General features: G+C 51.1%; 1 protein-coding gene across 4 annotated transcripts in view; it reads left to right on the top strand.

The window, feature by feature from the left end:
* The window catches only part of HIVEP3 (HIVEP zinc finger 3), a 364,404-nt gene that overhangs the window by 340,180 nt on the left and 12,037 nt on the right, over positions 1-12,187 (top strand). For all 4 annotated transcript variants that reach the window (XM_071576495.1, XM_071576497.1, XM_071576494.1 and 1 more), the window contains 2 exons: positions 332-507; positions 11,198-11,296. In XM_071576495.1, coding sequence (XP_071432596.1) covers positions 332-507; positions 11,198-11,296 — 275 coding nt within the window. The remainder of the gene's footprint in view (positions 1-331; positions 508-11,197; positions 11,297-12,187) is intronic.

Raw genomic sequence — 12,187 nt, 5'->3', positions numbered from 1 at the left:
TTCTTTGGAAGTGGGGGAATCTCCATAATATGCTGAATTCCCCCAAGCAGAGCTGTGACTTCTTTTTTGGAGGTGGAGGATTCTCCCTAACATGCTGAACTCCCTCAAGCAGAGCTGTGACTTCTTCTTCTTTGGAGGTTGGGCATTCTCCCTAACATGCTGAACTCCCCCAAGCAGAGCTGTGACTTCTTCTTCTTTGGAAGTGGGGGAATCTCCATAACGTCCTGAACTCCCCCAAGCAGAGCTGCGACTTCTTCTTCTTTGGAGGTGGGGGAATCTTCTTTTTTTTTTTTTTTTTTTTTGCCTTTATCATGCCCCCTGTTGCTCATAGGTACAAATCAAATGAAGAGTATGTGTATGTGCGAGGCCGTGGACGAGGGAAGTATGTGTGTGAGGAGTGTGGAATTCGCTGCAAGAAGCCCAGCATGCTGAAGAAGCACATCCGCACGCACACAGACGTCAGGCCGTACGTCTGCAAGTACTGTAACTTTGCTTTTAAAACCAAAGGTAAGAGGCTCCTCTGCTCAGGGCATCCACTGCCCAGCCTTCCTGGGGGCACAGGGCAAGGGGAAGCCTTCCCAGGGGCTGGAGAACCCCAGGAGCTGGAGGGAGGGGGATGAGGGAGTCTTGAGTTGGCTGATGTTTCCAGAAGAGCCCTGCGTTGAGGCTGCACCTCCAGCACCTGCACCATCCTACCTGTTCCTGTGCACCTCAAAGGGAATGAGCCTGAAACAGCTTTGCTGGCAGGGGTTTGTAGCCAAACCATCCTACCTGTGCATCTCAAAGGGAATGAGCCTGAAACAGCTTGGCTGGCAGGGGTTTATAACCTGCACCATCCTACCTGTGCACCTCAAAGGGAATGAGCCTGAAACAGCTTTGCTGGCAGGGGTTTATAACCTGCACCATCCTACCTGTGCATCTCAAAGGGAATGAGCCTGAAACAGCTTTGCTGGCAGGGGTTTGTAGCCAAACCATCCTACCTGTGCATCTCAAAGGGAATGAGCCTGAAACAGCTTTGCTGGCAGAGGTTTATAACCAAACCATCCTACCTGTTCCTGTGCATCTCAAAGGGAATGAGCCTGAAACAGCTTTGCTGGCAGGGGTTTGTAACCTGCACCATCCTACCTGTGCATCTCAAAGGGGATGAGCCTGAAACAGCTTTGCTGGCAGGGGTTTGTAGCCAAACCATCCTACCTGTGCATCTCAAAGGGAATGAGCCTGAAACAGCTTTGCTGGCAGGGGTTTATAACCTGCACCATCCTACCTGTGCATCTCAAAGGGAATGAGCCTGAAACAGCTTTGCTGGCAGAGGTTTATAACCAAACCATCCTACCTGTTCCTGTGCATCTCAAAGGGAATGAGCCTGAAACAGCTTTGCTGGCAGGGGTTTGTAACCAAACCATCCTACCTGTGCATCTCAAAGGGAATGAGCCTGAAACAGCTTTGCTGGCAGGGGTTTGTAGCCAAACCATCCTACCTGTGCATCTCAAAGGGAATGAGCCTGAAACAGCTTTGCTGGCAGGGGTTTATAACCTGCACCATCCTACCTGTGCACCTCAAAGGGAATGAGCCTGAAACAGCTTTGCTGGCAGGGGTTTGTAGCCAAACCCAGCTCACAATGAGAGCAGGAGCTCCAGGTGGCTTTTCATGCTGGTGCTCTCCAGATCTGCTGGCGCTGCCCATTCCCATCCTCCTCAGTTGCATGTAGCTTCCATATTTTCTTTATCATATCAATAGGTTATTTTCCCTAAGGACCTCCGTTCCAGGACATTAATTGCCATTAAATAGTCATTAATGGTGGTGGCTGCACCTCCCAGCATCTGCACCATCCTACCTGTGCCTCTCCAAGGGAATGAGCCTGAAACAGCTTTTTGGGCAGGGGGTTGTAACCAAACCCAGCCCAGAATGAGAGCAGGAGCTCCAGGCAAACATCCCTGGTGGAGCACCTGGATACAGTCTTTGGGTGGCTTTTCATGCTGGTGCTCTCCAGATCTGCTGGTGCTGCCCATTCCCATCCTCCTCAGCTGCATGTAGCTTCACATTTTCTATATCATATCAATAGGCTTTTTCTCTAAAGACCCCTATTCCAGGGCATTAATTGCCATTAAATAGTCATTAATGATCCACAGCCTTACTACCCCCAGGTGTTCTTTGCAAGGGCCCTTTGTCATTGCCTCAGAGAGTGTGTGAGTGAACACTGTCAGGGACATGCAAACCCCAAGAATCAGTGGGTAATGGGACTTTCCTAAAGGCCAGAGGTACCCAGGGCCCTTTACCTCCTCTCAGGAGTCTGGCACCCGTGTGGGTTTGGCCAATCTCCCTTCCTTCTTTGGCTGCAGCAAGTCTTGCAATAAAGACGTGGAGTTGAGTTTCTTGGTTATAGTTTGATGTAAATAATGAGGTCAAGGAGTGTTTGGACAACGCTCTCAGGAACAGGGTGGGATTGTTGGGATGTCTGTGTAGGGCCAGGAGTTGGACTCAATGAGCATTGTGGGTCCCTTCCAGCTCAGGAGATTGCAAATTGTCCATTGTCTGTAGCTCCATCATTGCAGGTCTCAGATGACACAGCAGGGAGGGGTCATTACTCAGGGTGACCCCCAAACACCAGTGTCACCCAGGGCAGTGGCACCCAGGGTGTGGGTGTGGGGAGGAGCACTGGGTGCTGCCTGGGCTGTGGCACGTGTGCTTGCCCAGAAGACACAGTAGAGGGCATGTCCCTGCTAGAGAAGTGCCCCAGAGCTGGCGGGTCAGGGCGGGCAGTCCCTGGTGGGTGATTTCTGGGTAACAACGCGTTGGTTGTCACTGGGAGTGTGGGGAAGTGAGACTGAACTTGAGGCCACATTCTCATGCTGCAGATCCAAGTGCTGGTTCTTTCACTCCCTCCCAGCCTGGAGCTATTTCTGGTTCATTTTCTTTCTCTTCCCTTCTTGCTTTCCCTTGGTTCTGAGGTTGCCCTTTGAGAGGTGGATCCCTTCAGCCTCTCCCATCACCTCACCTCGCTTTCCACCATGCTTCTCTTAGGCTTTGATTCAGGATGCTGGGATCAAACCATCCTTCTCACCATCTCCCTGGCTGCTTTGCTCTTCATCTTTGCTCCCTTGAAGCACAAGATCTGTCAGCACTGACTGTACCCATTGCAAACAGACACTTGACTCCAAGGGGCTTCCCTTCTTTGGCTTGGCATGGGGAAGGGAGCACGGAAATGCTTCCTTCAGAAAAAAAAAATACCAACAAGCCCTGTTGGGATTTGAATGGGAAAGTATCCATTTGCCTATGGATGCATGGAATGGGCAGAACTTCCCTGGATCAGCAATTTCAGGATAAATAGTTGCATGATGGTAACTTGGCATTGCATGAAAATGGCTCTTTGCTGGGAGGGGGCACAGTCAGAGCCTGGCTGTGTCCTGGGGGGTGTTGATGCTCCACAGAACTTGGGTAAAAGCTGTTTGCTTTGCTGATGGAGACACAAGGACCTCTGGAAGAGTTGCTGGAGAGGGTGAAAAATGTGCTGATAAAAGCATCAGCTGCAGAGTCCCTGCTGGTGGTGGGGTGTGACCTGGAGGTGCAGGGGCTTTGCAGAACTGATGTTTCCCAGCTGAGCTTGAAGCCAGTCCACACTGAGCTTGTTTGGGCCCTGACTCATGAGGAGTCTCCTTCCTGGGCTGGGCAGTTCTGCAACCACAGCTCTCTGCAGAATGGAGAAGCTGCAGCTCTTGTTCTGGGGCTGCACTGGCAAAAAAAATAAAAGCTGAGTCGAAGCTTTTTTAGAAATCAGCTTTCCAAAGTTAATTTTAGCCTTCAGCATGAACTCCAGGGGGATCTCTGTGGAACTGTCTTCCTTTTGGCTGTGGTAGATCTCCACCATGATCTAATGCTCTAAACTCTCGAGTAGGCTGGAAGTAGTTAAATGGGTTTTATTAGTATTTTTAATGAGGATCTTTATCTGGTTAAAATGTACCTCACCCCCCCACCCCTCCTGCTCCAGAAAATCCATATCTGTGTTCCAAGAACTTCTGCAACAAAATATTTCCCCTTTTCCATAATTGTCTGCTTTTTGTGCCTCTCTGTCACTGGAAGCAAAGCTGTTCCTTTGGGTTACTGAACTGCAGGGAACATTTATTTTTATTATTATTTTAAAGCAAATCCATGAGATTTTTTTGTGTGTTTGTGCTCATTTAGCTGATGGAAACAACAGTCTTGGAAATTTGCTTTGTGAAGATTTACTTGATTTTATGTTTCTGGACCAGGTATAAAGGTGCCTCTTTAATGAGGTGTCTCTCCCTCCACTGTGGAGCTCCCCAAAGAGGTTTGTGACTGTGGCCTCCAAGAGGTTGTTTAAAGGAGGTCAAGCAGCTTCTTTGTTGTTTTCTTCGCAGGAAGGAAATGAAGGAAAAGCTGCAGTCTCACAGTTTTCCCTTTCAGGAAGCTCAGGGAGGGCTTTTCCCTCACCCAGCCTTCCCTGGGCACTCCTCTGCAGCCCCTCTTGCCCTTGTCTGGGGTGCCCGGGGGCTGTGGGGCAGGGTTGGCACATTAATGCCCCCCCCTGTGCAGACATTCTCCTTCTCCACAGCTATTTGCTCTTCTCATTCAGACTCACATCAGCCTCTCACATCCTGATTACTTCAGTTCCCCGAATTTCTGGATGCAGCGTGTGGAACACTCTGCTGGGAGGTCACAGGGGACAGGGAGCTCCATATTCATTTCAGAGGTGCTTGTGTGAAGGACATCAGTGCCTGTTGGCTGAAGACATCCATTTGATAGTCTGGTCCACTCACAGTTTCCAGACACCAGACTTCTCCATGGCCTCAGCCCCAGCCTTCCTCTAATAAATTGGTTTGCACTTCCTTAAATCAGCCCCTGACAGGCACTGCTGTTACAGAGGATGTTAATATATTAAATGCATTACCCCCCCCAGCCCTTAAAGGCAAGGCTGGGGCTGCAAAGTTGGTTGCTGTTACTGCTCCAGCAGACTCAGCTCCTGCTAAGCCTCTCCTGGAAACTGCAGAGCAGGTCCAAGTGCCTGAAAGCTCCAGAAGAATGAGCTGCTCAGGGAAAGCAGGATTGGCAGAACCTCCCTGTGTGCTGGGGCCCTTCCTCAGTGACTGGGAGGAGGGAAAGGCTCTGAGCATCCCTGGGAGCCACTGTTGGGAGAGGAGGTTGGTCCTCACCAAGCTCCTGTGGCACGAGGACAGAGCTCTCCTTGGGAATGGGCCATTCCTGTACACACTGTGCTGGTTTAAAGGTAAACTGGTGGGACAAAAAAACCAACACAAAAGAGATTATAAATCAGAGTTACAATTTAATAACAATATTACAATCAATGCAATGGCACAAAGAGAAATTGGGTTTAACCCCCAACCCCAGCAGTCTAACCCAGCCCCCTGGGGCACAAACACAGGGGGGTTTGGTGGCCCCTGTGCTGAGCCCCACGTGGTTCCCTCGAGTCCAAAGGCAAAGGAAGGGACAAACCTGTTGGTGCAGATGATGGCACAGTCTGGGCCAGAGTGGTGGGCTCCTCCTGGCCAGGTTCTGCTCCTCCTCTGCATTCAATGAGTGGTCCCAGAAGTCCCCAAAGGCCAAGATTGTCTCCCCTGAGGTTTGGGTGGGAGCCCCCAGTGCCTCCCCCAGGGCAGGGAGTTCCACCCTGGGGGATCTGACTCTGGCAGTCAGGGGGGATTTTGGAATGGTTGCTGGCCCATGGGCAGAGCTGAGCCCTCAGGTGGGTGTGGAGGTGCCAAGGACTCCCTGCAGGGCAGTTCTCCCAGCTCCTCTGCCAGGCTTCTTTCCCAGCCAGCTCCCAGCCTGAGGGCTCAGCTGTGCCCTGGGCAGCTGCTGCCAATGGGCCATTGGGAACAGTTGCTGGGCAATGAATGGAGGGTTTGGAATGCACAGCTTTGGGCACCCCCACACAGGGACAAACTGGGCCCACCTGCTGAACTGGGACAACCCTGTGGTGTGGGACCTCTCACTGGGGACAAAGAAGGACCCAAAGGTCCAGACAGGAGATGAAACTCTGGGAGTTCTTTAACTCACCAGGGAAAGGTAAAAAGAAGAAAGGATTGAGGGCTGCAAGTTAAGTACTGATGAGCTCAAGTGAGAAATTACCTGCTATTTTGTCTAACCAGTGCTGCTATTACAGGCTCAGCACAAGCCTCAGTGGGAAATGTGCTAATTCCCCATATTTTGGAATCTTCAACCCCAGCCTGGTTACCCTTCTGGAAGATCAGGTTTTGGCTAATGCCACCTATGTTTGATCCAGAGAGTGACTCATATTTTAGAGCCCATATCAGTCCAGGGAGGCTCCATGTGCAGATCCTCTCCTTTAATCTTTATGTCAATAAGTATAAAAAATAATAATAAAAAGAATTAAATTGAAATATTTTGCCCAATAAATTATATAAATTAAAACTTTCTTTCTCATAAAGTCTCATCTGGGGACATTATCTCCACACCAAGACCTAAATCAAGGGCTGTGCATTATTTAAATCCCACATAAAATCTGTTCCAAAGGTTTATCTGGGATGAAGAGCATTGGCCCATGGCTGGTTCCTGTGTGTGAGTGTCTTCCAGAGCCAAATCACAACATCATGCACTGGTTTGGGTTGGAGGGACCTTAAAGCCCATCCCATTCCACTCTTTGCCATAGGCAGGGACACCTCTCACCAACCCAGGGTGCTCCAAGCCCTGTCCAACCTGGCCTTGGACACTCCCAGGGATGGGGCAGCCACAGCTTCTCTGCCCAACCCGTGCCAGGGCCTGCCCACACTCCCAGCCAACAATTCCTTCCCAATATCCCATCTATCCCTGCCCTCTGGCACTGGGAAGCCATTCCCTTGTCCTGTCCCTCCATCCCTTGTCCCCAGTCCCTCTCCAGCTCTCCTGGAGCCCCTTTAGGCCCTGGAAGGGGCTCTCAGGTCTCCCCAGAGCCTTCTCTTCTCCAGGTGACCCCCCAGCTCTCCCAGCCTGTCAGAATGGGAGTTTGTTGGTTGGAGTGGAGCTGTTGTTCCCCTTGCAAATCATTTTAAAAGAGAAATATGACAATACTTCAGTCCTGGAAGTGGTGAATGTTTGTAACCTGTTGTTGCCTCAATGCTGAGATCACCCAGTTGGTCATTTGTTGGTTTTGTTGGGGTCTTTTTGGTTGTTGCTGAAGTGATCAGGTTTAATGGGAGCATTAGAAAGCCTGGTGTATCCCCAGCACAGACAGGATCATTTTTCCAGGAAATCTTCCTGTTTCTGTTCCCTACATTTTGCTTTAACTCCACCACCTCGAAAATATGATAATGGTTATTCTGAAAAATTAATTTCCCTCTTTAAATTTATCTGGGAAATCACTTCTAGTCCCTATTAAGCTGCTTTAGGTGCTTTTGGAACACTTGAGATTCAGTTTTCTCCAAACAACACAAGGATTGAAGCTGCTTGAAGTCCAAAATAAGACCTCACAGCATCAGAAGAGCTTAAGCTGCTGGAATCCAGAGTCCTGTGCTGACACTGCCTGTGGTGCTGCAATAGCTGGGGAGGGCTCCCAGTGTCCACCAATCCCTGAAATTATTTAATTACAGCCAATTTCTATCAAATCTGGGCATTTTTTGGTGAACAGCCCCTAGTCAGGCCCAGTTACTTGCTCAGGGGTCAGTGTGAGTTCTCTGCTGTTTCAGTGCAGCTTCCCTGCCTGGTAGTTCCTCTCCTGCTCCTTCCAATGTGTTTTTCCCAGGGTTTCCAAGGAACCAATGCTGTGTGGGTTTCTTTTTTTCCTTTTTAAGCTGGGAGCCAAAACTCTGTAAGGCAACGAGTAGCTGAGAGTCTTTCCTTGCAGGATTCATATCCAGCTTTTCCTCAGGCAAAGTGGTGTGGATTTTACTGGAAATCTGCCACAGGACTTTATCATTTGATGGTGCCAGCATTAATTAAGGGGTCTAAAGCAATACAAACTGCAGGAAGAACCCTGATAAGATAAATATCCTTGTCCTCCAAATTGCTCCCCAGATGATAACTCAGCTCCTCAGCTGAGCCTCCAGCTTTGAGCTTCCCTGAAATGCTGCAGAGGGGTCAGATGAGAACCCATCCTGCTGAGAGTCCCTTCCCTGAAAGGTTTCCAGCATCCCTGTTCTGTTGGGATTGCCCTTGGTGTGCTGGATGGGCAGGGTGGGCATGGGGGGATTGCACCCAGGGTGGTCATGCCCATCAGGTGTGTTGGCATTGCCTTATCTAAGAAAGAGAGAAAGATCTTAGATCTTATCTAAGAAAGAGAGAAAGCAGAGTAGGAAAAAGGAGAAGGGGAGGGAAAGCAACACTTGCAATGAGTTGGGCCTTTGGTGTTTGGCATGAACTGGTGGGCACAGGGGTTGGCACTGCCTGTGCTGTGCCTCCAGCTCAGCCAGCAGCCAAGCTGTGCCCTGTACAAGGACAGAGAATGGCAGAGGAGGTGACACTGGTGGCTTCTGGCAGCATCTGGGAGCCCAAAGTGCTGCCCAGGGTCACAGCAGAGCTGCAGAGGGCTGAGTTCTCCCCCTGCCCAGGTCCTGCAGCAGCAGATGCCAGTGGGGGGATGTGACCAGCTCTGGAGCTGAGGCAGCAGGAGAGCCTTGAGTGAACAACCAGCCTTTGGGTGGCTGAGGTGGCCACGGTGGCCACTGAGGTCCAGCCCTGCCCAAAACACTGCCTTCAACAGCCCTTTCCCTCAGGAATTCCTCCTGGTGCAGCCAAGGCCAGGGGGATGTGGCACAGGGAATTTGGGAGCTGCTCTGGGGGCTGTGGCAGCACCAGAATGCCAGGTGGGATGTCCCCTCCCCACCCATCCCACTCTGGGACCACACCTGAATCCAGGGTGCCACAGACCAGGGGAGAACCACCAACCCCCTGCCCACCCCAGGCCTTTCTTGGGTTGGTTGTTGGCATTGGAGGGCACCCAGGCAGGGAGTTTGCTGTGGGGCCTGAGCAAGGCTGGGGCATTGTGCCAGCCAAGATGAGATGTGCTCAGATGGACAGGCAGCAGCAGCAGGGGGTGGTTTCAACACTTTGTGTTTTTCCTACTTAGATCCAAAATTAAATTCCAGTTCCATGAGGCCACAACTTGGACTTGTTGGGTACTTTTCATTGAAAGAGGTTTTCATGTTAAAACAATGGGGAGTCACTGGAGGCAAAGGTGTCCATGAGAACATCCTTGTCTCCCTGTGTGTCTTTGGGTCCACAACAAAACTCCTGGTCCAAGGTGGAGACAGAGAGGTCTGATTTGGAGCAAGGACCAGAGCCAAGCTGGCCTCATCCTCCCACCTGAGTGTCCTGACTGTGGGGCTGAGGGTATTTAAGTTTAAAAAATAATAAATCTCTCTTACTGGAGCTGTTTTGCTGCATTTAAATTATTAAATATCCCTTGAATCCACATGCAGGTTGGGTGCCAGATACACAAGGATATATAGTCAGCCTTTGTGTCTCTTGGTCTGTCCTGTTGGAGCTATTCCATTTTGTATAAAATGGGCTAAATAAATAATTCATGGACTGAAGAGAAACTCAGTTAGGTGGTTATGGCCCTCTTCTGACATGGGAGGGCATCAGGGGTAATTCTCTGCTCCACTGAACAGTTGCTTATTTATTTATAGTGTCCAGAGCAGCAAAGCAGAGGTTGAGAGGGGCCCTCTGTACTCCCACCAGCTCAGGGACCTGGGCACCAGCTGAGGGACCTCAGGCTGCAGCTGAACGTTGGAATAAACTGGGAGAATTCATTATTTCCTCCTTGTTTTTTTTCTTTTTCTTCTTTTTGTGAGGAAAACAAGCCTGGTGTTCCTCACTCCCCTCCTGGTGAGCTGCCAGGAGGGCTGGTGGCACACCCTGTTGCTGGCAGGGCATGGGGGCAGCTCAGGCAGCTCCTGGGCTGTGCTGGGCACTTACACAGCCCTTGGTGGAGCTTCAACACGGGCCCAGGTTTCTTCTCATCCACCTCAGCCCATAAATCCCATCCCTGGAAGTGTCCAAGGCCAGGTTGGACAGGGCTTGGAGCAACCTGGGCTGGTGAAAGGTGTCCCTGCCCATGGCAGGGGGTGGAACAAGGTGAACTTTAAGGTCTCTTCCAACCCAAATCATCCTGTGACTGATTCTATAAAAAGGGGTAGGAGAGGAAAAGGAAAAAACCTGAGATTTCTCTGTTATTTCTCTACCCTTTATGTTCCTATCAGTTCCACCCACTTTCCTCCCTTCAACCAGTGTTCCCCTTTGCTCAGCATTTCCCTTGGCTGTCACTGGGTTCATAACTGTCTAATTAACCTGCCAGTAATTTGGGAGATGGATTAGAGAGGTGCCCTGTGATGCCCAGGAGTTATCCCGTGCCCCTGTCCCAGAGCAGGGACCAGAGTGCCACCTCCAACTCTGCCCTCCCAGGGGCTGCTCTTCCCCCCCTGGCCCTGAGGAAACCTGGGCAGTGCCCAGCAGGTTTTCCCTGTGCTGTCAGACCCCGTGGCCCAGAGGGCACCCGGGACTCCTCCTGCTCCAGGGAGCTCAGACCTTTTCCCTGGCACTTTGGTTCATGCCAGAGCACCTGAGCCATCCTGCTGGGGGAAAAGGGAGGTTGTGGGGATTTTCCTTGTTGCTAGCAACCCAAATCCCCATTTTACTGTAGGATCATAAAATTAAGGTTGGAAAAGCCCTCTGAGATCATCAAGTCCAACCTAACCCAGCAGTGCCAAGGTCCCCAGATGTCACATCTATGGGTTTTTTGAACATTTCCAGTGTAGAACCAGCCCTGTGGTGCTGAGGAGCTTCTCACCTCCAGGCACATGGACCTGTGTGTGGGTGAGCTGGGAGGTGATGCTACATTGAGGTGTAGTTCTCTTTTTTTCCTGCCATTTTTCCTTTGCTGCTCCATCACAGCTGAAAGAAATCCAGAGGACTTCCCTTCCCCCCAACCCCAAAACTGGGCCCCAACAGTTTTCTCAAGTTGCACAACACCTGAAAGGTCACACAACCCTTCCAGCACCTCCTCTTGCACCCCAGTGCAGCAGCAAAGGGGTGAAAGGGAGGACTTGGCCTTGTGTCACAGGGTATTTGTAATGGACAGTGGCCTGGGGACAGTCAGGGACCTTTGGGTCAGTGCCACAGTTTTCACTTGTAACTGCTGAGCTTGCAAAATGGAACAAAAAACACAAAACAAAGGGGAAAAAAAGAGCCATATTTGACCAAAGTATGTTTTCTTGCTTCTTTTCAGGGAATCTGACTAAACACATGAAGTCAAAGGCCCACAGCAAAAAATGTCAGGAGATGGGCGTGTTGGTATCTTCACTGGTGGATCTGGAAGCCGAAGAAGGTAAAATCCTTCACATCCCAAAGCTGCTGGTGGTGCTGAGAGAGGGCAATATCCATCCAGGGAGGAGCTGTGCTCCATGGATCATCCTTCCAAAGATGTGGAGCAGTTTTGTTCTGCCCAGGCTCCTTCCAGCACCCAGGGGGGATGTTTGTGAGTGTATGTGGGACCAGTGTTGGGTCCAGTCCTGTTTAACATCTTTATTGATGGTTTAGATGAGGGGATTGAGTCCATCAGCAGCAAATTTGCTGATGACACCAAGTTGGGAGGGAGTGTCGACCTGCTGGAAGGCAGGAGGGCTCTGCAGAGGGACCTGGAGAGATTTGAGGGATGGGCTGATTCCAATGGGATGGAGTTCAACAAGGCCAAGTGCAGGTCCTGCCCTTTGGCCACCCCAAGCCCTGCAGCGCTCCAGGCTGGGCACAGAGTGGCTGGAGAGCAGCCAGGCAGAGGGACCTGGGGGGACTGAGGGACAGGAAGCTCAACAGGAGCCACCAGTGTGCCCAGGTGGCCAAGAAGGCCAAGGGGATCCTGGCCTGGATCCAAACCAGCGTGGCCAGCAGGCCCAGGGCAGTGACCCTTCCCCTGGACTCTGCCTTGGGGAGGCCACACCTTGAGTGTTGTGTTCAGTTCTGGGCCCCTCAGTTGAGGCAAGAGATTGAGGGGCTGGAGCGGGGCCAGAGAAGAGCAACGAGGCTGGAGAAGGGACTGGATGTGGCACTGAGTGTCCTCTGAAACACCTCCAGGGACAGAGAATCCACCATGTCTTGATCCAACCCCACTGTGATCACCAGCCCAGGGCACAGAGTGCCAGAGTGATCCCAGTGGGGTTGGATCAAGGGTTGATGATCTCAGAGGTCTCTTCCAACCCAAGTGAGAAGAGAAGAGCAACGA

Source organism: Pithys albifrons, chromosome 24 (assembly GCF_047495875.1).
Source record: "Pithys albifrons albifrons isolate INPA30051 chromosome 24, PitAlb_v1, whole genome shotgun sequence".
In the NCBI taxonomy this organism is placed as follows: Eukaryota; Metazoa; Chordata; class Aves; order Passeriformes; family Thamnophilidae; genus Pithys; species Pithys albifrons.
This window is presented reverse-complemented; position numbering and strand designations above follow the sequence as displayed.